Below are 26,077 nucleotides of genomic sequence, written 5' to 3' on the forward strand. Positions count from 1 at the left end.
CAAGTTAAATATTTGTATTTAATGCAAAGAGTAGATGGCGGTTTTCATTAGACTCCACCCTAATTACTTATACTGCTTGTAGATTGGTCAGTTGGGCTGTCAATCAAAGCCTTAAGCTCCGTCTGAAGAGCAGCGACGTCAGAGTCCTGAGGGAAGGGAAAAAAACTTCATTAACCTTTGGTTTAAAATATGTAACTAGTCAAAAGTTTTTTATTGATCAGCACATTAAATACATATTGAGCTTTAAGTCGTTTTCCTGAGGTAAATAACGTTATATCTTTACACGACGGTTTGTAAACTGATGTCTCAGCGGTTGCAGCACTGAACACATGAGACACGTTATGCTTTATGGTAAGTTTTGCAGCTATTTTTCTTTTCAACATATAATTCAATGTCAATACATGTTTATTTCGCGATGTATGTTATTTCTCGCTATCTATTCAACGCTACAGTACTTGAAACCGCGTTTGTAATTAAGTCCAGGTGTTGCTTTTTCTTTTTTTCCAAGAGCTATTATCGAATGAAGAGCAATGTTTCTTTCCCATACCTAAAGCTAAAGAAGTAACGGTAAACTTATAAATTTTATGTATTAAAAGTATATATCTATATTTTAAATATTTAATTATATTTGTTTACCCATCTTCAGGGTTTCTTAGACATAGATTTAATTTTGATCAACATTTGTACATTCATGTCAGGTTGACATTGAAACGACTGCACGTGTATTCTTTGAATGTTTATGTAGTAGAACCTTCTGGTCTGATTCATTCAAGTGGTTAAAAGTTTCTCCCAAGTTGTCGTCCCAGTTTTCCAAAAAAATCACATTTTCTATGATTTATTAGGAAAATATGTTAATATTCAATTTTTATTGGACAGTATTTTAATTTTTAATTAATTTAATATTCATAAATCAGGGCCGGAGCCAGGATGTCATAACTGAGGGGGGCATTTTAATGTCATTGGGGAGCACCAGACCTGGTGACTGATTTTGGTCCCTCTTTTTTCTTTCATTTCGGCTATTTATTCACTTATTTATTATTACTGTAGTGCAGTAGGTCAGGGGTGTCCAAACTACGGCCCGCGGGCCATCTGCGGCCCGCAATCAGTTTTGTTGCGGCCCGCGAGGCTTTTTATAAATATCAATAGCATCTGGCCCGCTATACAAAAATGAACGTAATTCAATAAATAACCACCGGGTGTCGCTATTACATGCATTTAATTAAGCAGCAGTTCTTGTTATGATCTATCTATCTATCTATCTATCTATCTATCTATCTATCTATCTATCTATCTATCTATCTATCTATCTATCTATCTATCTATCTATCTATCTATATACACAGTTGAAGTCTGAATTATTAGCCCCTCTTTGATTTATTTCTTCTTTTTTAAATATTTCCCAAATGATGTTTAACAGAGCAAGGACATTTTCACAGTATGTCTGATAATATTTTTTCTTCTGGAGAAAGACTTATTTGTTTTATTTCGGCTAGAATAAAAGCAGTTTTTAATTTTTTATGAACCATTTTAAGGTCAAAATTATTAGCCCCGTAAGTCTTCAGAACAAACCATTGTTGCCTAATTAACTTGCCTAATTACCTTAATTTGACTAGTTAACTTAACTAACCCAGTGAAGCATTTAAATGTCACTTTAAGCTGTATAGAAGTGTCTTGATAAATATCTAGTCAAATATTATTTACTATCGTCATGGCAAAGATAAAATAAAATAAATTAGTAATTAGAAATGAGTTACTAAAAGTAATATGTTTAGAAATGTGTGTGTGTGTGTGTGTGTGTGTGTGTGTGTGTGTGTGTGTGTGTGTATATATATATATATATATATATATATATATATATATATATATATATATATGCGTGTCTGTGTGATATATGTAAAATTTGGCCCGCGACAACGTTTTTTTTTTGCATCTGGCCCTCGGCCCAAAAAGTTTGGACACCCCTGCAGTAGGTGATCTGCCACAATGCCAGCCTGTTAGCATGAATCTCTGAAACATGGTCCCTCCCCTGCCGTCCAAAGCCACACAAGCGAACGTAACCTAAAGGGTCATGACACCCCTCACTTTTGGTTCAGGTCTCAGAATTTTTTCTTAAGATGCATCATAATGGGCGTGGAGCTCCACGAGCAAAGGGCAGGAGTGGGCGTGGCCAGCAGAGCAGGGGAGAAGGAGGGGAGCGAACAACTGTTTTCAGTTAGCTCACAAAATGAGACACAAACCGTGAGGAGACGCATGATTTTATAGTTTACAAAGTAAAATGCAAAGAAATAAACAGTAATTTAATGCCCTGATACATTTGTCATTTGTAATTTCATAAACAGATAACCACAATTTATATCATTATAAAGATAATCGTGTTAATATAAACACAATAAATGAGGACTTTTCCCTCAATCCCCGGGTCTGAATGCAGACTCAGTGCAGCAGGAGTGTCTTGCCCTGTCTATTTTAACCATTAGCCCTGCTGGTAATCTGGAGGATTTAGGCAAATATAGCAGCATGGCAACGTGCCTAAATGTGAACGAAATCCTGATAAAAGACAACGTCCGCCATTCTCCAATTCTCATACTGCTCTCCCGACAAAATGCTTGCTGCATACACACAGCTTTGCTGTATCGGCTCTGACAGCATCACGGGGAAAAACATGCAACAAACCCGGTGAATCATGAAAACAAACACATACGACCCTTCATGAACGGCTAAATACTGTGTGCCGTGGGTCTGTGTCTCACAGCTTGGCACTGGCAGGTCTTTCTTGCTGTCGGAAAGCACGTGCAGTCAGGAATAATTAAGCAGCCGGCTCTTCTCATAGGATAAGAAAGCTCCGCTATGAATAATAATGAGAAACCGACGCATCATCTTTGCACTTACAGTTCTGTGCTCCATCGCCGATTTTAATCCGCCCCAAAAATCATTTTAAACCCGGAAGCTGAAATTACCTGACAAAAGCTCAAAATGATCCAGTTTTCCCCACAATTAAAGCTAACAGGTGCTAACATTGTCTTAACTGATGCTCAACACACACAAATCTGTTAAAATCTCAAAAAAAGTACTCAAGGATTTCGTGAACCTTTAAAACAAAACCACTGTTTTTAGTTTTCTAAAAGTAATTTTGGATATAATATAAATCTTTAAAGCGGCTCAAATCAAAATGTGGTAAAAGACGATTAAGGCCCCGTTTACACTAGTGCGTTTTAGTTTTAAAACGGCGTTGTAGAATGAAAACGATCCGCGTCCACACTCGCGTTTTACCCAGCGTTTCTGAACTGCTCTCCGTCCACACCAAAACGCTGAAAACGCACATCACGTGACCACACACACACACTCTCGGGCAAGCGCTCCAGCATTCTACCCAGATGAGAGCTGTGCTTGTCGGACTGCTCATCACGCATCTCCCGCTGGATCTAATCTCACTATATTTGCTAAACGTGATATTTCATTCATGTTGTTGTCTTTATCTAACGACATATTCCCTGACTTTGGTCATTGGAATCTATTAAGTTACTTGTTCACGGGTAACATGTTTTGGTTAAGTGCAAAGATAAGTTAATGATTAATCCAGGTACATTGACTGATCGCTTGCCTTTATTTCCTACAATGTATAAACTTATTGTATGTTATACTTTTATAATTGTGGATTATTAAAACTGATTTTCAGCAAAAGAGAGGGTGCGTTTCGTATTTTCACTGAAATTGAAAGGAGGCAGTTGTTATCGGCTCCGTTTTGTTATAAATATCCACACAGTGAAGATGACGCTCATATATGCAGCACGGCGCCTCAACATTTCTGCTGTCTGTTAAGTTGCTAATATTAAAATGAAAATAGGCAGTTCCTTAAATCATGTTTACATTTTATTGTTGAGAAAGTGAAACAACGTAGCCAAGGTGATGTGAATGAAGTTATAAAGTACACTGTTTCCTTTGAAGATTTACGCGTGTCCTCGGTATGTTTTCCATATCAAACTGAGAAGGGGGAGACTGCAGCCTTGATCAACCTTGCGAAGTCTTAACTTACAAGAAGAGGATGCGAGACTGAACTGTGTGTGTTAGGCTACTTAATATTCAGGAAAAGCCCCAATCAGATAGGCGAATGTTTGCAGCCCCGCCTCCGTTTTCAGATGTCTCCGTCTTTCCCCATCCACACTGAGACGGAGCAGCAGCGTTTTAGAATGAAAACGGCCTCTCCAGCGTTTTCAAAAAGCTCCGTTTTCGGCGCTCGAGAACTCCGGCGTAGTGTGAACGGATGGCGTAACCGTAGCAAAACTTATGCGTTTTCAAACTAAAACGCACTAGTGTAAACGGGGCCTAAGTGTATTGAAAAGAGTGTAGAGTGTTTTTTTCTTTTGGTTGTGTTTGTGTGTCTGTTTTACGTTAAACATTTATTTATTTGTATTATTATCTTATTGATTTGATTGTTCTTGTGCTCTGTTCTGTAAATGTAGATGAAAGTTAATAATCTGCTTTATTGTATTTGTGTTATAATTTTTTAAAAAGTCCAAGTGTTGCTGCGATGTACCACAAAACAGGTACAAGCAACACTTATTACCTGGTTGAATCCACAATAAAAGTAATGATATGGGTAAAACTACTGAAAACTAAATTATACTTCACCTCATTTGCTCCTGCTGGTGTGTTAAGAGCTAGTTGGACCCAGTTTCTTGCTTCTGACAGGTTTCCGAGCTCTTTATGACACTGAAAACCAGCAAGTATTAAATCAATCGTATTCTAACAGTAAACCTATTTTTAAAGAGCCATTCTCATGCAATCGTTAGATTTGTTCATTCAGTTCATCCAGTTATTGCACAGAGGACTTTTACAGAAACACCTTTTTACTCAAAAATGAAATTTAGTCAAGTGGACAGTTTGACTAAAATGAAAATTCTGTCATGATTTATTTACTCTTGACTTGTTATAAACCAGTTGAGAGAATGCTGGAAACCTGTAACCATTACCTGTAACTTATTTTAGAGTCTGCATCCTCCATGAGACAATCTAGGCTACAGGACAGATCTCCTCACCTAGCCCCCATAACAGCTGCCATGAATAAGCTGTAATAAAATTTGTAAGGTCTTTTTCTCAAAGTAGTTTTAAAACATAAGCCATCTGAAGCTGGAAATATATTTCCTTTGATCCATACATGTACAGATAAAAGTGTAAACTGTTTATAAAATCACCTTTTAGTAAGACATGTCATACAATTTTTTTAGACCTCCAAGTAAAATAACCCCAATTCAAACATTTAATCTGGAGTTTTCTTTCAAAAACATCCTGCTGTTATCAGCACGCAATGAATCTTGGGATGTTTGAGGCCGCAAAGGATCCACTGGTTGGATCCTTCATGACCAGGAAAATGAAGGACGCATTTTGAGGCTGCATTTGATGGAGCCTTCATATGGATATAATCCATATAATGGATGTCAATGGTTACAGGTTTCCAACATTTTTAAGAATAACTTCTTTTGTGCTCAGCAGAACCAAAAAAATCAATAGAGTCAATAGAGGGAATAGAATAGAGAGGCAAAAGTCAATAGAGGGAAAATTATGACAGATTTTTCATGAAATATCCTTTTAAGTTCTCAGGCCATCCAAGATGTGAATTCTTTCTTCAGCAGAACAATAAAGACCATTTTTTCGCATCTGGACCTGTCTCCTTAGTCCTTGGTGATTTCATATAATGCAGGTCAATGGTCACCCATTTTTAAAATAAAAAATAAACACATAAAATCAAGTCCAAATCAATCCAATTGGTTCCTGATGATACACTGAGTTCTTATAAAGCCAAACGATCATTATGTGCAAGAAACTTAACATTTTTTACAATATTATAAACTTTAATCCAGAGCATTCGCACTAACACATTTGCAACACGAGAACTGTTTACCCAAGCTGTATTCACCTTATTCAGCGTGGACAAGTGGGCGAAGCCATTTTAATTATTTTGGCTTGAGACTTCCGGTCTCATTCACTTTCATTCATTTTATTTGTTAAAAACAGCTTGTTCGACTGCTTGATGTTGCAAACTGATATTTTCTTATTATATTATTCTACTTTGTCTGTAAAGTCATGCAAAACTTATTTGTAAAGTAAGTAGTTTGACTGTTTTCTGATGTTTATTGCTGTTTTCTGAATATTTATTATTAGTCATTTGTCCCATAGGCAGCTGAATTGGAAGTTCTGAAACAATCACAAAAACGAGCGCACTACCACATTAAAAAATAAGATCGATATTAAAGAGCCCATATTATGGGTTTTTGAAAATTCCCCTCCATGTAGTGTGTAACACAGCTCTAAGTGAAGTGAAGTATCCAGCTAAGGCTTAAATCTGTTAGTGTACAGTGTTTAAAACGGTTGATTCATCTATAAAAGAGTCGACTCATAGTGCGTCAAACGAGTCGCCTTGATACCGATTCATTAGATGTTTCACCATGACGTACGAACGAAACAAAGTTATTCACGTGCACGCGCAAACCCGGGAGATTTCAAACCTGAGGCCCCGCCCTCTGACGCAGAAACCCAGACACACACACACACCCACAAACACACACACACACAAACATGCCGGTCGATTGAAGTCACACTACAGAGGGATATTATATCGAGTCTCTACCCAAAGATGAAAGCTCAGCATTATAACCAAGCAGTTGGAAACTACTGGAAACTTCTGCAAACTACATGCTACAAAGAATACTTCATCAGCGTTTGTTAAAGGAAGGATCAGTAAAGAGTAACTTACTGCTGGACGTCAGGATGGATTTTTCTTCCTCCATTTCTCAAGTGTAAGTACGTATGTATTTAGTTGTGATTTGTTACTTGTAACTGCGTGTACTGTATCAGGTTAACTGGCTATATTCTCTTATCGCGTGCCAAGTCACGTTAAAAACGCGACGCGTGCTGCTTTGTTAACGGAGCTCCGTGGACGAGGAGTAGTATGTGTGTCTGTCTGTGCGTGTGCGTGCGCTGTCGTCCGGAGGTGTGTGTGTGTGTGTGTGTGCGCGCGCGCGCGCGTTGTTGTCCGGAGCACGGTTAAGTGCGCGTGTGTGTGTGTGTGTGTGCAATATGTGTGTGTGTGTGTCTGTGAAAAGAGCAGAGTGAGAAGCTAGGAGATCTCCTCAACTGTTTTTGGAGTTTTTGCTCAATAAAATAGTCGTCTGAATTTTCAAGTCCATAGTCTGTATTTACATTGACCCATTGGCAGCTAAAATCCACGCCTACACTATCGAGCGTGTATGAACTGTAATTACTTTTATATGCTGATTAGCTGTTTGGCTTTTCACTCTGACTGAAGGCAGTCGACCAATCGCAACAGACTGTCATTGGTCCAATCAGCGCAGATTAGCTTCGCGCTAAGGAGGGGTTTGGGAACAAATGAATCACTGGACGATTCATACAGGAGTCGCTGGGATAATTAGGTAAAAATAAATGCAGATTATAAGACCATGAAAGTGTTTTTTGACCTTGCATGCATATTAAACTGTTGTTGGAGACCCTTACAACCAAGATATGACCCTATTTCATGTATAATATGGGCTCTTTAAAGCTATTATATTGTAAATAATCTTCAATTTCCTACACTTCTGCCAAAAAATGTGTTTGTTTCGCTTCACTAGGCATTAGTGTGTCATAAGGAGTCATGGCTACAGATTTGGACTTGCATATCTGTTTATTTTTAATGACAATAATAAATATGTTAAACATTGACTGCCATTTTATGAATCATTAAATAAGGTTTAAGCTAAAAATCTTTAATGTTATACTGAAGAAAATTGTTATTTTGTGCGTGAACTATCCCTTTCCTATCTAGTCATAGTCTTACATGACAGAATTATTGATTTTTCATTGTTCCTTCAAAATACATTTGTTTTATGATTGTGAAGAATGAATCTATTATAGACAATACCTTGGCGATATACAGCCGAACAGTTTTGGAGAAACCGGGATTTAACTCCTCTGCCTAGAAATCGGACAAAGCAGAAACATGCATTTTATGAATCCTCCTAAGCTTGAACTTAAAATAAATACTTATCCAAAAAAAACTCTGATCTCACTGATACCTTGAGGAAATTCTCTAAAGCTTCATTCAGTGAGGATGTTGGTGAAGTTTCATAAAACGTGGCAGCAGCTTTCTTCTCCAACCAACTCAAAGAGCTCACCTACAACACACACACAGAGAGCGTTTAATACAGTCATCTAGAGCTAGAGGTAGTTTACATTTTAACACTTTTTTTAATGCGACTCATAACTGTTTAATTGCCTAATATAAGGTCTGTAATTAACAAAAGCTCAAGGTAATTTGTTTTATTCTACAGGGCGATATGAAAAATGAATTAACAGTTGAATAAACTGAATAAAATTAATTCCTCACTGGATTTAAACCAACACAATCCAATAGAACTTCAGTTAAAATGCTTTTACAAATACAACGTCACCGCCTGAATGTTAAATGTATTAGTAATACCCCTTGTGAATTTTGTTTGGGACAATAAACACAATACAGTAAATTCATATATAAACTGTAAAAAAGCTTGATTGTTTTTTTTTTAAACTTTAAAATATCAACTATATAATTACATAGCTATATTAAGCTATTTTGCAACTATTTTGGGTATTTCAAAAAGCACTATACCAACAAACCTCTTTGGACTGGATCGAAATGTAGCTTTAAAAATTCATAAAGGTGATCAATTGTAATAAATACCATTATAAAATGACACCTATAATTATTTATAACTTACTGTATTCCATGGCATTTTTGAATACTTGATTCTTATTGGTCCATTGCAACATAAAACATTTATATTATTCTGAGAAAACCACCCCTGAATCTAATAACATTCGTTTCTTATTTGGGTACCACCCAATCATGTTGACCATGAGTGAATATCTGAATAAGAATAATGTCTGAATAATAATACAAGTAGGTTAGTGTAGGCTGCATACAACTGTTTTTCTTTCTGCAGGTTTTACATTAGAAGTGTTAGTAAATTATTACAGCTCAGTTCAATGTTTTATGTCTTATTGTTTTATTTTGTGACTAGTTACCCTTGTACTAATTGGGATAATGTACATTTAGCCAGTTGTTTTGTAGAATAAAGCCTGCTAGAAGAACCAAATGGAAGTACATTATCCTTGAATGAATACATTTGAACAGACCTCTAAACACCATCGGCCCAGCAGGTAAAAACAAATGGGATCGTCGTCACACAGAGCTAAAGCTCGATCCAAATGCTCCTGTCAGAATACATCCAGAAACAATCACAGTCATTAAATGCACATCTGAAGACACTCAACTCTATCTTTAGTTTGTTTTAAGCTCTGGCATAAAGGCTCACCTTGAGTATGTGACCGCTTTTCAGTTTTCCATGAATGCTGTCGTACTGTGAAGACTGGCGTGCGAGGATGGCAAACCTGAAAGAGAGAGCAGATGCGTTACCAACAAAAGACATTAAACTAGGTGAAAATGTGGGAATGTTTTTTTTTCATACCATTTGTGACAATCTGCACTCAAGCCATTCCTCGTCAGCGCTGCTTCGGCTTCATAATTACCTTGTGAGTCAAAGGGTCAAAGGTCAGTGTATACTGCAAAACATACCTGTAAATTAGCAGTTTTCAATATTTTCCAAAAAATATTGGAAGTTTTCAAAGTTGGAAAAAGTGAGTTTTATTAGTATGTGTAATAGTTTAAATTGATATATTGTCTTGGTTGATGTTGTTTATTATGGTAAAAAAAAAAAAAACCTGCCAGTAAATTTTGGGTTGTTTAACAGACTTATTTTTTATACAGAGGTGTCTTAAAAGCATTGAAAAAGTCTTAAATTTGATCATCTAAAATTAAGGCCCTAATAGCCTTGAATTTAGTATACAAAGTCTTGAATTTCGTTGCAAAGGTCTTATTTTATTTGTTTATTTTTGCATTTCCTAGGATAAAAGTTTATACCATAACAAAATAACCTGTTACTAATGAAGGCTAATTAAAAAATTCATGCAGCGTAACGTTGAGTGCATTTCGCACTCCTCGTCATAGCAGAAAGTGCGACTAGGCGAGCGCGAGTATTTACAGCGCTCCAACTACTTAAAAAACGCAGAAACTGTGCTCAATTTCCCTGCGAGTGATTTCTGGAAAGTCTTTCACTGACACTTGCAGCAAAAACTCCTATTTCACTGTGATTGAGAGAATGAAAGTAAACTCTCTCTCTCTCTCTCTCTCTCTCTCTCTCTCTCTCACTGTGGCCCATTTGACCTGCTGGCATGACTTTTCCTCTCCTCTCGGCTGTTACAGCGATACTTCTGGATAGAGGTCTCCATTCCAGCGGGACCCAAATTTCTTGCGGCACGGGAATACATTTCCGAATAAAGTGGTGAAAAAACTTATAAATAAATCTTATTTAAAGGTAAATCCAATTAGTTCCACTTGTTTGTTAAACAAAGCTAATCTCTCATATAATATATCTAGTAAAAACAGAACATATTACAATATAAACTGTATTCTACATAAAACATTTGCATACTCAGTAAGATCACCAAAATTAATAAATGAATTAAAAACTGAATAAATCAACATTTACACATACTTAAGTACATAAATAGACTTGGGTCTAAAATATTTGTCTATATATGTGTGTGTGTGTGTGTGTGTGTGTGTGTGTGTGTGTTTATGTGTGTGAAAAAGAGAGTAGTCACTTGTACATAATTATTTTCTAGGGTTCAAAATTTATACCGATTTTACATTTTTCCCTCATACTTCTGTCGGAATGGGTACGAAGTTGGCATAAAATTTTGTTTGAAATAGTATTAAAAATAAGGCCTTGAATTTCATTTGGTGGATCCCGGGGGTACCCTGTACTTTGTCAGTACACTGCAAAATGTTTGCTATGTATTTGCAGTAGGGATGCACCAATTTATTTATTTTTTTAAAATAATTCTCTAAAAATCTATTTTTCAGTTTTTGACTGAAAATGAAAAATAGCTGAAAATATGAGCCAGAAAAAAGGCTCTAATGCACTGCACTGCCAGCATTGTTCAGCGTGCTGGTTTCGCTTCAGCTGAAGTCACTGCTGTAAAGTGGCTTTCACACTGAACACAGAAAGCACTGCAAACCCATTTATTTCAATGGCTTGTGCTGCACAATAGACTGATTTCACGCAGCCGCCATTTTAAACTGCTAAATCGAGGCTGTGGTGGGAAGAAACCCATCAGTATCGCCTGAATCACAGAGGAATGTTGTGTACCTGGCTGTTTATCTTATCAGCGAAGAGAAAGTGACACAAATTTATCATTTCATCGCTTTCAAGGTGACCCGAAGGTCCGTTCTGAATGAATAGTGAAAATAAAAAGGGATATTGGACCTCATTTTCAGCTAAGTTAAGGGAAATGGCACTAGTTAGCTAACGTTTTCTGTCCCAAACACATGATTTTGATGCCATTTATAAAAAGCTTAAGTTAATGAACTGATTCTTTCACTATATTAGACTTAGTCACGATACTAAATTCATTTTCAGTAAACATTTAAGCACTGTTGATGGGGTTCTTAAACCGCGCTGATTTACCATGCTTGTAATTGTTTAAATTAAACCTATTGAATGATATTACAGTGAAGTTTACACCATTTCTGCATTTTTAAAATCTCTGCAACAGCTGGATGTTTGTAGTGCACAGCATGTTGCTGCAATGTTTACAGTGCTGATCCTATATTTCCAGGTTTCTTCCCACCGCAGCCACGCTTTTGTGTTTTAAAAGGCTGCCGCGTAAAATAAGCATATTGTGGTTTGTTGCTATGCTGAGCAAAGTGTAAGAGCAGCAGAGTGCACCATTAATTAGCTTGCTCGAACGCCACAGTCAAAGTTCAAAATATCTCATTTCAAAAATATCTCATTTCATCTCAGTTCAAATATCTCTAAAGTTATCAATGCATATCCACTTAAAGCAAACAACTCTGCTCAAATAACTTCATGATGCTTGCAATAGCGATACTGTGCTGTCATGGCAATGCAAGTAAAATAATGCCTCATGACTCAATTACTATCAATAAATGTTTGTCACTAGTTAAATGCGGCTATTTTCTTGGCTTGTGTTATTTTTAAATCAATGCAACTGTAGTTAAGGAGTCAAATTTTTAAAAGATATACAAAATTACATTATGGAATTAAATAAAACAAAAAATAAATAATGCAATAATAAAAAGTAGTTTTGATTTAGATATTGAGCAAACAGCATCCAAAATTTCGTTTCGGCCTAAAACTTTAATTTCAGTGCATCCCTAATTTGCAGTTTTTCATATAATGTATGATGTTAGAATGTGTTGTACACTTCATAGGGCACTGGGTTGTAATGTATTATTGTAATGTTTCCTCACCTTGCTCTGCGTAGTTCTTCTTTTCTTCTCTGTTTTCAGTTGTCTCACACATGTCGCTGTAGGCGCGAGCCAGTCGCCACATAAACTCTGCATTATCAGCATACTGATCACACACACACACACACACACATTATTATAATGCTATACGTTTTAAAGCTTCTTTGTCTGAACTGTGAACTATTTTGTTTGAGAAGTGTAACTGCAACTACACGTGTTATCACTGTCGCCTCACAGCAAGAAGGTCGCTGGTTCGAGTCCCAGCTGGGCCAGTTGGCATTTCTGTATGAAGTTTGAATGTTCTCCTCGTGTTGGCATGGGTTTCCACTGGGTGCTCCGGTTTCCCCAACAAGTCTAAACACATGCGCTATAGGTGAACTGAATAAACTAAATTGGCCGTAGTGTATGAGTGTGTGTGTGTATAAATTTAAGTGTATGGGTTGCAGCTGAAAAGGCATCCGCTGCGTAAAACATAGGTGGTGACCCCTGATAAATAAGGGACTAAGCCAAAGAAATATGAATGAATGAAATGTAACGGCTATATTTTCCATATTTAATGTAAACGACAAAAAGATTGCTTTGAGTTATCAAGAACAATTTGATCAATTACAATAGTACATTTTAATGTTCAATGTAGATTTAAATACTAGAAAAACGAAAATTTAACTAAAAGTTTTACTTTTATGATTTAAATAATATAAATTATACACAACAGTTCAAAACTAGATTTTTCAAAAGTTAAAAATAGTAGATAAAGTTAGTAAATAAAAAAGAGTAAAAAGTAGATTTGTAAAATGTGTTAATTTAAGAGAATATATATTTTAATACCTTTTTAAAACGGTGACCCAATTTATTTTTGTAATGTCAAGCTGAATTTTTGATGTTATTACTTTCGTTTTAGCTTCATGTGTTCAAGAAACATTTCTTATTAAAAACCATGTTTTTGCTAAATATTTTATGTAAATAATTATTTTCAGAACGGTTTGCTGTATAGAAATTTCAAATGAACCTCATTTATTTGAAATGGCACTATTACTGTAACTTCAAATACTTTTTACTGTAACTTATTAAAATCTTTGATGAAATGTATATTTTCTATTATAGTTTTTTTCTGTATATTTTATTTATAGTATGTTTATAGTAGCTATAATATTTATAGGATATGTCGAGTCAAATGGTTATCTGTTGAGTAGCTCTAGAATTGTTTTTATTGTCTTATTCTGTATTGCTGTAAATTTACATTTATGTTTAAGTAGTATGTATGTAGCACCATGTTTTGTCAGACATGACATTTCATTCTACTATATGTAATAAAAATTAAAGTAGCAGAATGATTAAAAAAAGCTTGACTTGAAATAAACTGTGTATTTCTTATAAAAAGAAAACACTGGCCCTCAACTTTTTAATACATTTTGTCCAAATTAATTTGTGACTACAATCAAACAAAGATTACAACTTTTCTGTGAATATTGTCTAAAATAAATTTATGCAATTATTTTGAAACATAAATGGTTCATTTTATCAGGGTTCATACACATTTTTACCATTAAAATTCCAGGATTTTTACAAAACTTCCTTGCAGATATTTATGGCCTAATGTTTAATGTAATGTCTATGTACAAGTGTAAATAAGAAAAACTGAACGTTCAAATTTATTACAGCATATCAAAAAAAAAAATTGACAATCTATGTAGTTTATATTTATTTTTATATCTATTAAATAGTTTTTAGGAAGTATCTTTTGTAGAAAATTGTAGAAATGTTGGCTTGTGTTTTCGCAAGACTTAAAAGCAGAGTACAAATTAGCCTTTAGCACCTACACTATCGTCCCTCTGTAGTTAGAGATTGTTTCTGGACACAACACTCAAAATGTTTTACAGTCAAAGCGAACGAAGCAGAGACAAAGCTCAAAGTGTGAGTAGCTTTTTTTTAACTCCACACAGAGAACATACAAAAAGGGACAGACAGCACAGTTGTATTAAAAATGTACCCAATAATATCCATATACTCTCATTCACACACATACACTATGGACAATTTAGCTTACCCAATTCACCTACAGCGCATATCTTTGGACACCGGAGCACCCGGAGGAAACCCACATGAACACAGGGAGAACATGCAAACTCCACACAGAGATGCCAACTGACCCAGACAAGGCTCAGACAAGGCCAACTGTGCCACCGCAGCGCCCCCCAATAATATAATCTCAAATATATTCAAGTACACAGATAATTGTTAAACAAATTTCTATGACTTTTTCAAAACATTTTGGGTTTATTCATATTTCCAAATCTTTTCCTCTATAGATATCAGTCACTCACCAGCGGCCTGTTCTCCATCAGCAGCTGGAAGCCTTCCGTTTTCTTTTCAGCGTCCCCTGCATGCAGTAGATCACACTGAGCGAGCAGGAGGACGAGTTCAGGAATGGGAATGTCCGTTAAAGATTCCACCATCAGCGCTGAATCTTCATCCTCCTCTTCCTCAGCCTGTGAATCTTCCTGCCGCAGGGTAAGCACAGTGGCGCAGCTCTGCTCTTCATCCTCCTCTGAGTCTCTGTCCTCATCCTCTCCATCTTTATCTGTCTCGCGATCTGTCTCTCTGTCAGTGTAGTCGGACTCAGCATTGGAGTAGGCCGTGGAGTATCTGGATAAGAAAAAGAGTTAACTGTGTTTCTTAACTGGTTTCTCAGTAGTGGATGTCATCATGGTTGGATAAACTTCGAGCACAGTGAATGGGAGAGTACAACAAATTGCTGAAATAATAAAAGAAAAACTCCATGATGGTGTTATCAAGACTTTCAGAAAAAGGGAAAAAAAATGTATGAGACTGATAATGGCAGCCAGAAGAGAGAACAAGTCAAATGTACTGTCCTGCCCCCATAAACGCTGCATTAGAAACACCTCGCATAAGTGGTAATTTGATGCAAAGACTGTATAATACATAGATAAGTACATATAAATGTGCAAATGTGTCAAATTATTAAGAACTTTTTTGTATTTAAGATTATGGTGATAGTCATAACAGTCTTGTGAAAAGGGGGAAAACCCCAAAGGCAAGAGATTTAGAGCAGTGGTTCTCAAACTGTGGTACGTGTACCACTAGTGGTACGCAGGCTTCCTTCTAGTGGTACACGGAGGAATTAAACATGTCATGTACGCGCTACATATTTCAAAATTTATTAAAAATGATGTATATAATATGCCATATATGACATATAGCCTATTTCTGAGGTAATCTGCCACGTTATTTTAACTGTGCAGAGTTGTAGCTGCTTTACTGGGCCTACTACTTTACTGTATTTCAGTACTGCTCATTTTGGTGGTACTTGGAGAGACTATTTTTTTTCTGAGATGGTACTTGATGAAAAAAGTTTGAGAATCACTGATTTAGAGCATTGCAGCAAAGTTCTTAAATGAATTAGTTCACCCAAAAATGGCAATTCTGTCATTAATTACTCGCCCTCATGTCGTTCCAATCCCTTCAGACCTTTGTTCATGTTCTTAACACAAATTAAGTATTATGGAATACTTCCATACTCTTTAGTACACTAAAAACTGTATATGAGCCAAGTAGTATGTCCAAATTCATAGGTCATAGAATTCGACAATCAGTATGCGAGAAGTACCTGGATGATTTACTACTTTTGGCGAGATTCTGAAGTGCGCATCCCATGCACGTTCTGCTATCCCATGATGCCCCACGAGAGAATTCATGAATGGGAGTGAAGCGACGCAACTGACGTGGTTAGGTCACGTAACCATGACAAAATGGTAAATACAGTACGTCCGAATTCCTTCATACTTCTAACAGTCATACTGTATAGAATGTACTTTTTTAACAGAGTAGTACGTTTACGTTCAAATGCAGTCCCTAATGAGTAGTAGACAGTTTCAGACGCAGACATAGTATAAAAAAACAGAATGCAAAAAGTGCATGGATAACCTACTACTTCCAGTAAGACTCTGAAGTGTGCATCCAATGAACGCTACATTATCCTATAGTCCCACACAAGAGAATTTATGAATGGGATTAAAGCAAAGCAACTAACGCAAGTAGGTAACGTGATGATGACTAATGACAGATGTAGTATGTCCGAGTTTCCTTCATACTACTCGCATTAATACTATATAAAATATAGTTGTTTTCTAACGGTCGTGAAGTAAATTCATATTCAAATGTTGAACCTATTACTAATCGCATGTAGTAGACTATTTCGGACACGGCCCAAGATATTTTTAATAAAATGCGAGAGCTCCCTTATCCTCCACAGACAGCAATGGTCCCAAGTCATTTAATGTACAGAAAAAGAACCAAAAATTTTGTCAAAACATTCCATATGACTTTAGTGGTTCAAGTGGAATCATGTAAAGCTCCAAGAACACTTTTGTGCACTAAAAGAATTACTTTGTGTGTTCTCTACCGGTCAGGTCAAGGTGTGATTTACTAAGACGAGCAGGAAATATTTAATCAGCAACGTAACACAAGCGTCATATTGCCCACACGCCCTGGACCTGGTACAGAAGATAGTCAACAAACATCAGAGTCAGTTTTACAGTTGTTTTGGTGCTCACACGTGTTCTCGGAGCTTTGTATGGTTAAAGTTGAACCACTGAAGTCACATGGAATGTTTTGACATCTCAAATCTCTACGTCAAGTCAGAGATCAGCCAAAATGCTTTCAATGATGTGCATTTGACAGCCTGAGTCAGTAATGTGAGTTTAGAATTTAATCATTTGAAATATTTTTTTCCAAAACACATTGAGCTGCTTCATAAGACATGCGGTAACACCCTGGCCGCGTATGGGTTAGTTTGATGATATATGCACTTTTAGAAGCTTTAAAAAAAGGGACACTACCTAACACCATTTCACAGTATGAAAGAGCCAGAATGTTTTATTATAACGTATAATAAAACGTATTATTTTGTCTGACAGAGGAAAGTCATATCCACAAAGGATGCCTGAAGGGTAAGTAATTTTAATTTTTGGCTAAACTATTCTTTTAAGGGAACACTTGGATAATTAAGGGTGAATAATGACATCTTGCCACCCCTGGTTTCAATTAGGGTACTCTTAAATTAACTAAAAGATTTCATGTAACTGGTTGCTGAATCTAAAATCCATGTAAATCAAGCTCATGAAAGCTCTGTGACATACCCGACCTCGCTGTCATCATAAGCACTTGCAATCCCAGCACTGGCGGTGAAATAAATAGAGCTGGAGCTCATGGATTCAGTGCGCTCCCTCGGCATGTGTGAACGCCGCCGTCGCGATCTCTGACTCTCCTCGACAGTCTTTCTGATAAGACAGAACATTTTGATAAGACTTGTATTATTCAGAAGAAACAACAAGTGAGGGAATGAATGAAATATGTGTGGCAAAGCCAGAGGAGACTTAACTATGACAAGTGACGTTATATGTCAAAGTCTAGTGAGGCATGAGAGAGAATTAGATGAAAAAAGAGATAACAAAATGAGACAAGACTTAGATGAGACAAAAGATTAAAGTTAAAATAAGACATGAGAGAAATGCACATAAGGCAAGAGGACATCAGAGAGATTAAAATAAGTTCTATTGATAAAAGAGACTCAAATGAGATGAAGGGTCAAAAGAGAATTGAGGGAGACTCAGAAAAGACACATGAAAATCAGATGAGAGAAGTGAGACTTTGAGACGAGAATAAGTTGAGACAATAGGAAGATTCAGATGAGACACTGGAGACTCAAATGAGACAATGAAAATAAGTTGAGATAGGCGAGAATTAAATGAGTCAAGAGTAAGATGAGACAGAAGAAAGATTTAGATGAGACAATGGAGATGGTAACAAATGAGATGAAAAGGGGGTTTGATAAAATTTGAGACATGCAGATGTTTTAAATTCAGAGGTAAAATATGAGAAGAGAGAGAGAGAGAGAGAGTAAAGACTCAAATAAGATGACAGAGTCAGGAAAGACATAAAAGAGACTCAAACTAGATAAGGGGTCAAAAAAGACTCAAATGAGATGAAGGGTCAAAAGAGACATGACAGAGACTCAGAAAAGACACATGACAATCAAGCGAGACAAATGAGACGAGAATAAGATGAGACAATAGGATGATTCAGATGAGACTCTGGAGACTCAAATGAAACTATGAAAATACGTTGAGACAAGCGAGACTTAAATGAGATGAGAATAAGATGAGACATGTGGAAGATTTAGATGAGACAATGGAGACTCAAATGAGACAAGATTAGATGAAGTTTGATGAGACATGATGGAGACTGAAAGAGAGGTGTAAAAGTCTGAATAAACAATAGGGAGAGTCGGAAAAAGAAAGTCAGATGAGGCTTAGTCAGGAGAGACTTAAATAAGATAGGGAAAGGAGGCTTGATGACAAGAGAGAAATTCAGATATTTAAAATTCAGAGGAAGAATATAACAAGAGAGACTCAAATGAGACGAGAGTACAATAAGATGAAGTCTAATGAGACATACTGGAGACTCAGATGAGATGAATGTCAGCAGAAACAACAGAGAGAATAGAAGGAAAGAAAATTGGATGATGAGAGAGTCTACTGAGACAGAAATAAGACTCGGATAAGACAAGAGAGGAACAAATGAGATGAAATGGGTTTGATGAAATTTGAGACATGCAGATGTTTTAAATTCAGAGGTAAAATATGAGAAGAGAGAGAATGGAGACTCAAATAAGATGACAGAGTCAGGGAAGACATAAAAGAGACTCAAACTAGATAAGGGGTCAAAAAAGACTCAAATGAGATGAAGGGTCAAAAGAGAAATGACGGAGACTCAGAAAAGACACATGACAATCAAGCGAGACAAATGAGACGAGAATAAGATGAGGCAATAGGATGATTCAGATGAGACTCTGGAGACTCAAATGAAACTGAAAATACGTTGAGACAGGCGAGACTTAAATGAGATGAGAATAAGATGAGACATGAGGAAGATTTAGATGAGACAATGGAGACTCAAATGAGACGAGATTAGATGGAGACTGAAAGAGAGGTGTGAAAGTCTGAGAAAACAATAGAGGGAGTCGGAAAAGAAAGTCAGATGAGGCTCAGTCAGGAGAGACTTAAAGAAGATGGAGGAAGGAGGCTTGATGAGACGAGAAATTCAGATAATTAAAATTCAGAGGAAGAATATAAAAAGAGACTCAAATGAGACGAGAGTACGATAAGATGAAGTCTAAAGAGACATACTGGAGACTCAGGTGAGATGAATGAAAGTCAGTAGAACCAACAGAGAGAACAGAAGTGAAAAAAATCAGATGATGAAAAAGTAGAGTCTACTGAGACAAAAATAAGACAAAAGAGGTAAATGAGATGAAAAGGGGCTTTGATGAAATGTGAGACATGCAGATGTTTTAAATTCAGAGGTAAAATATGAGAAGAGAGAGAATGGAGACTCAAATAAGATGACAGAGTTAGGGGAGACATGAGAGAGACTCAAATGAGAAGTTATAGAGAAAAGAACCACAAGAGAGAATACAAGGATAACAGAAAGTCAGATAAGACATTGAATACTCAAATGAGACATGTGACATGTACAAGTCAAATAAAGCAAGAAAGAGATAAGTGGGGTTAGAGAGAAAGTCAGGTAAGAAAAGAGACAAAAGAGTCAAGTAAGACAAGAGGGAGACTAAGATGAGACAAGCATTAATAGAGTGAATCTGAGGAGAGGAGAGAAATAGATGAGACATAGGAGGCAAGATGAGTCAAGTAAATAAAATAAAAGAAAGTCTGATAAAGTGAGGGAGACTTGGATGAGACTATTGAATGCCAGACAACCTGAAAAACAGTAGTAGAGACAACGAAAACATGCATGAGAATAATGAGAAAGGAGAGAAACCAGGGAGACAAGTGAATGTCAAAAGGACAGACTAAGAAGAGAGAAAAGATGAAGTCATATAAGACTGGGGACTGAAATGAGACAAAAGTTAGGTGAGTGAGACATGACGGAGACTGAGATGAGACAAGGATGAACAGAGTGAATCTGAGGACAGAAGAAAATGTTAGATGACACGTTGGAGGCAAAAATGAGTCAAAAGAATCAAACAAAACAGAAGAAGAAAATCTTAGAAGACAGGCAAATGTCAAAAGAGAATATGAGAAATAAGGAAGTCAGTTGAGACATGATGAGAGACTCAAATGAGACTAGAGCCGGATGAGATAAAAGGGACACTCAATCGAGACAATTCAAAGAAAAAAACAGTAGAGAACTGAGGTTAAAAATTTGGATGAAACATTTGAGACTCAAATGAGAAAAAAAGATGAGGTAGGAGGGACTCGAATAACACAAATAAGCATATGAGAAAGCATCGTCGAGGGAAAGTTGTATGAGCCAAGAACGAGACTCAAATGAGACAGATGTCATAAGTTAGATAAGAAGAAACCATGTTCACTCACTTGACGTCTTCAGCGATGGTGGTGGTGATGTCCTTCAGACCCTCACGTAGCTCTGCGATCTCATTCCTCAGACTGGACACGCTCTTCATCACCTCATCCAGAGTCTTCCTCAGCTCCTGCTGCTGATCAGGAGACAAACCTTGCACCGCTGCAGTAAGAGCTGAGGAATCCACTGAAATCACACACAAGCTCATCATCAGAGTCATATACACATGTCTAGTGCACCAAGTCATAGTTAAAGGTGCTGTGAAATATATTTTTTTTAGATGTTAGCATCAATAAGTTAGTCTTACAGATATTAGATACCCCTGGGTTATTAACAGAGTTGGGTGTAACGTGTTTCACAGTATTCCAATTACATTTTTGGGGAACGCAATAATGCAACGAATTACATTTTAAATGTGTGTAATTTCATTACAGTTACTGAAGTTAATGTAAAGTGTTACTTACTTTACTAATATAGTTTTTAGAAGAATAAAATGCTTCTTTTAAATCACGTTTTCGCTGCATTATCAGTTAATAAGCATGCGGTTTTAAATTGCTAGAGAGTGTGAGCTGAAATGGTTGTTAACAAGAGTACTTGCTTCTTTAAGTGGAAATACAGACATTGATTTTATTGAGCATAAAAACTAAAATATTACTGTGAAATGCAGTCTCTGTCCAGTCTCTAAAGAACTTTCTACCGCTTTTAACTAAAGACTAGAATACATGAGACATGTCACTCATATCTTTTTGAATAGGGAAAAGTGTAACTGTCAATCAGGTGAATAAAACCCCGCCTACTAGTACAGGAGCCAATCAACGAACGCTAAATGGTTAAAGCCCGCCTTCTAGTATAGGAGCCAATCATCGATCGTTATAGACTGACGATACTCTGAGGTAGGGGCTTGAAAGTTTCAGCAGATTTTGAGTGATTCAGATGTTTAGAAATGAAACTAAAGGGGCAGCTGTTGTTCAGTTTTATTGGTGTTTCTTAATATGAAATTCAGTCGTAAGCTTGTCAAACAATTTTGGAGAATTTGATGTTTCCCCATTTGACAGAATGCCCGAGAGGCGTTTCAAAGATGGCCGGCGAGTGAAATGACTTGCCTTAAAGGGACTTTGTTTTAACTCAACCAGCCAAAGACAATACTCGTCACCAAGGAGGACACCAGCGCCTAAAAACCACATCGGTCCAACTCAGCCTAAACAGGCTATATTGAATTTTTGTGCAGGATCTGAAGTGAAGGTATCTTCTAAATGTTCACATATCGCATCTTTTGCGCGCTCACATTATCCAGGCACGCCAGTTGAAAACCGCAAGTCAAGTGACAAGAACTGAGCAATCAGCTTCATTCTTTGCATGGAATATACACATTTTGTTAGACTAATTACCTCAGACATACACAGAACACCCAAACACTGCAGTGCTACTGTATTTCCTGCTATGGATGTCAATGGGTACAGGTATCCAGTTTTCTTCTAAATGTCTTCTATTGTGTAAAAAAAAAAAAAAAAAAAAAGACAAACCGGTTTAGAACAAGTGGATGATGAGAGTGCTTATGATTGCTTGCAGCTTGCCCTGCATTATTCAATTTATGATTCACCAATCAGATTATTCCTAAGCTGCTAAAAATACCCTAAGTTCCATCTGACAGCCATCTTAGTTTTGAAGAATCCCCCCTTCCACCCCTACTCCTCCTCTTTTACCAGATGCATGGCACGGCGACCCAGTGCTTAGCAATGTTGACTCACAGCAAGAACGTCACTGGTTCTAGTCCTTAACAAGGCCAGCCGACGTTTCTGTGCGGAGTTAACACGTTCTCCCCGTGCTTGCGTGGGTTTTTCCCGGGTTCCGCGGTTTCCTCCCACCATCCAAAAACATGCAACTTAAGTTAATTGACTAATCCAAATTAGCACCATAGGCATGATAGTAAGTAGTTATCTCCTAAGAGTACTCACTATCTGTTCATTAGCTACTACAGCAGGGGAGTTCTCGACTTTAAACTCCCCTCTCGCCTTGCAAAAGGGAGGGAGCCCCGGGCTTGAGTATCTTATGACCTCAGGGCTCAGCATGCCAAACAAGCTTTACAATCGATCATCAGCTAAGTGTGAACTCTTGAAAAGTGTTTTGAATTTGTCAATCTGCTGTGATCAACCCATTGTAATGTTTTTCAGTCAATATTAAATTACTGAAAGAGCTGCAGTTTGTTTTGTATTAATATTTTATATGTTTTAAAAGTAACTTCAAAGTAAAGTAATTAGTAATCTGAATACTTTTTACATTAAGTAATTAGTAATGTAATCAGATTACAATTTACCAGTAGTAGTCAGTAATTTGTAATCTAATACTTTTTACAATTCACTAACCCAACAACGGATATTAATAATTTCAGGCTTGACTGTATTAGTCTTGTTTTTGAATCTGCCACTATGCTCCAAATCTCATTTGAAATTAAAGCGACAGTCGCCAAAATGGCAGGATTAGACTCAAAGCCTAAAAGGGGCAGTTTAAAAAAGTTATCTTAGTGTGGTGTTCTGAGCTTAAAGTCATAAACACTCTAGAGCAGGGGTGTCAAACTCAGTTCCAAAAGGGCTGCAGCTCTGCACAGTTTAGTTCCAACCCTAATTAAACACACCTAATCAAACTAATTGAGTCCTTCAGGCTTGTTTGAAACCTACAGATAAGTGTGGTGGAGCAGGGCTGGAACTAAACTGTGCAGGGCTTCGGCCCTCCAGGAGTTGAGTTTGACACCCCTGCTCTAGAGCGGCAGTTCCCAACAGGGGGGTCATGTCATATTTTAAACAAATTTTAGCAGTGGACAATTAGGAGAACGATCGTGTTGCTGTAGTTCATTTTATCCCCTGCAAAAAATTAGTAATTCATCCTCTACAAAAAAGACAGAATCTCACTGATTCGCCTTTAGTAGCTATACTGGAACCCGATGAGGAAGCTCCAAACATTTCGAGTCGCAGCGCTAGAAATACTAGAATCTTGAAATGCAGGAAATACCAAGATAGTTACCTGAACTGTGGTTTTACTCTATTTCCTCGAAGCAAAGAGTCCCTGACCCAGCCACAGTGCATTATCTGCGACAAGTTCCTGCTAACGAATGCATGAGGCTGTCCAAATTAATAAGACATTTGCAGACGACTCATCCTCAAAATGATGTTTTGCTTTTATATTTTACATTAGGCTAATATTTGTGCATAAACATATCTATATAAAGGAATAAACATATAATTTGTTGGGATTTTTTTGTCATACCTACTGCAAACTTATATGAGTGATAATAATAAATGTGGAGGGAGGCCTTAAAATACTTTACAGGGGGAAAATGGGTCTCAAATGGTTGGGAAGCACTGCTCTAACGTTAGAGACAGACATCAGAGACTTGTTTTACATATTGTAAAAAGAGCATAACAGGTCCCCTTTAAATAGTGTTGTTTTGAAGTCATACTTGCAATTTCAGATCGAATATTCAAAGTAGCGTAGTAAACAGTATAGTTACTTTCAGAAGTTGACAAAAGTTCAATAATAAACGAAAAACCGAATGTAAAACCAACTTTATCTCAATAACATTGGCAGCTAAAAGATGGTAAATGTAAATAACGCAACAAAGATGTGACCTTGCATCCACCTAAGGGAACTAGTAGCTGAAGTTAGAGTCCCTTTAAAGAGTATCCCTCTCAAAACAAGCAGCATATGAGGATGAGAATAAATATTGTACGTTATTTATGTCGCAATACCTGCGTCATTGTGTAAAGCAGATCTGGTGTTGTGCAGCAGCAGGCGACGATTTCTCCTCCTGAAAGCCTCTTTGATGATCAATAAAGCGATCAGACCGGTGCTGATAGTCACACCGACGCCGAGACCGATCGTTGCGTTTCTGCCCAGCCAGCTCATCGTTTACTACCCGTGAAGTAGAAATAAACTGCCCTTAAAATCCTCCTGAATCCCTCGATATCCGTTCATCAGCGTTACTCTCGCGCGATTCTTACTCGTTGATCTCTTGCTGTCATCATTTAAAGATATAAACATCGCTCTGTCTCATCTTTTCACTGCTGATCGTTTAATAAACGACTAAATATCAGTAGAGCATCACACTCACGCAGTTTGACAGTTGATGTCATGCGTGTTTTGTGTGTGAAAGAGCGTGTGTGTTTATGTGGCTGCATTGGCGCACCCTGGTGGACGGGAGGAGCGACAAAAGTTGTTTTTATTATTAGATTTTAGTATATTTATTTATGAATGAACATACCTCACATATAAAATACAAAATAAAAAATAGTAAGAAACATCGTAATACTGTTCCGAAGTTCAAATGGCTGCAAAAAAAGGAAGTTTTTTTTTTTTATTAATTTATCAATACAAAGTAGGGCTGGTGGCTCAGTGGTTAGCACTGTCGCCTCACAGCAAGAAGGTCCGAGCCCCAGCTGGGACAGTTGGCATTTCTGTGTGGAGTTTGCATGTTTTCCCTGTGTTGGTGTGGGTTTCCTCCGTAGTGTATTAATGCGCATGAGTGTGTATGGGTGTTTCCCAGTACTGGGTTGCAGCTGAAAGGGCATCCGCTGTGTAAAACATATGCTGGAATAGTTGGTGGTTCATTCCACAGTGCCGACCCCTCATGAATAATGGGACTAAGCTGAAAAGAAAATTAATGAATGAAAGTAGGGGCGACATGGTGGCTCAGTGGTTAGCAATGTCACCTCACAGCAAGAAGGTCACTGGTTCGAGCCGCGGCTGGGACATTTGGCATTTCTGTGTGGAGTTTGCATGTTCTCCTTGTTTTGGTGTGGTTTCCTCCATAATGTATGTGTGCGAATGTGTGTTTCCCAGAACTGAGTTGCTGCTGAAAGGGAAAATGCTGTGTTAAACATTTGCTGGAATAGTTGGCGGTTCATTCCACAGTGGCAAACTCTGATGAATAAGGGAATAAGGCGAAGGAAAATTAATGATACAAAGTATAAAAACTAAATACATGGTGCTCGCTCTTCAATAAAGTCTTTTCGAAGATTACGCCACATACATTCTGAACCAAATATTCAGCAAAACTGGTTTTGAACAAGAAAAACAGCAAAATAAGACATAAATAGAAATAAATAAAACTGTTGTCTGAGATGGAAACGTCCTTCAAACACTGAGTTTTAGGACAGAAATCTTTTCTATAATTTTTGTATTCTGGGTTTCTATTTTTTGATGTTTCTATTTGGAACATAACGGCGGCGCAGTGGGATCTCCTCACAGCAAGAAGATTGCTGGTTCGAGTACCGACTGGTTCAGTTGGGATTTCTGTGTGGAGTTTGCATGTTCTCCCCA

At 37.1% G+C, this 26,077-nt stretch overlaps 2 protein-coding genes across 7 annotated transcripts in view; one reads left to right on the top strand and one right to left on the bottom strand.

The window, feature by feature from the left end:
- rmdn3 (regulator of microtubule dynamics 3) lies at nt 1-24,902 on the bottom strand. 2 transcript variants are annotated; one of them, NM_001083050.1, is made up of 12 exons: nt 24,508-24,893; nt 20,779-20,950; nt 17,524-17,664; nt 14,689-15,010; nt 12,368-12,470; nt 9,501-9,561; nt 9,348-9,423; nt 9,169-9,246; nt 8,070-8,168; nt 7,916-7,969; nt 4,630-4,710; nt 1-146 (listed from the first exon to the last, which is right to left on the bottom strand). In NM_001083050.1, exons 1-12 carry the CDS (start codon nt 24,662-24,664, stop codon nt 60-62), a joined length of 1,431 nt encoding a protein of 476 aa, NP_001076519.1. In that variant the 5' UTR covers nt 24,665-24,893; the 3' UTR covers nt 1-59. The 2 variants fall into 2 exon arrangements, 1 of the variants encoding a protein (NP_001076519.1); XR_012395325.1 differs by lacking the exons at nt 1-146; nt 4,630-4,710; nt 7,916-7,969; ... (1 more) ...; nt 9,169-9,246; nt 9,348-9,423 and having other exon boundaries at nt 9,501-10,382; nt 10,605-12,470; nt 24,508-24,902.
- Nucleotides 94-26,077, top strand: part of zc3h14 (zinc finger CCCH-type containing 14) — an 80,608-nt gene continuing 54,624 nt past the window's right edge. The window contains exons 1-5 of one of the 5 annotated variants that reach the window (XM_073932861.1): nt 94-351; nt 14,674-14,875; nt 16,795-16,893; nt 17,027-17,079; nt 17,302-17,334. Coding sequence is in view for 1 of the 5 variants with exons in the window: in XM_073932860.1 (XP_073788961.1) it covers nt 349-351 (3 nt within the window). In the remaining 4 variants the exon portion in view is untranslated. The remainder of the gene's footprint in view (nt 352-14,673; nt 14,876-16,794; nt 16,894-17,026; nt 17,080-17,301; nt 17,335-26,077) is intronic. The other 4 variants (XM_073932862.1, XM_073932863.1, XM_073932864.1 and 1 more) reach the window with 4 other exon arrangements.

This window comes from Danio rerio, chromosome 20 (assembly GCF_049306965.1).
Source record: "Danio rerio strain Tuebingen ecotype United States chromosome 20, GRCz12tu, whole genome shotgun sequence".
Classification (NCBI taxonomy): Eukaryota; Metazoa; Chordata; class Actinopteri; order Cypriniformes; family Danionidae; genus Danio; species Danio rerio.

Coding starts and splice junctions, on each gene's coding strand:
- rmdn3 (NM_001083050.1), bottom strand. CDS start 24,664: ATGAGCTGGCTGGGCAGAAACGCAACGATCGGTCTCGGCGTCGGTGTG. Junction 9,562..12,367: donor GAAGAACTACGCAGAGCAAG/GTGAGGAAACAT, acceptor TTGACTCACAAG/GTAATTATGAAGCCGAAGCA. Junction 9,424..9,500: donor AGTGCAGATTGTCACAAATG/GTATGAAAAAAA, acceptor TCTCTCTTTCAG/GTTTGCCATCCTCGCACGCC.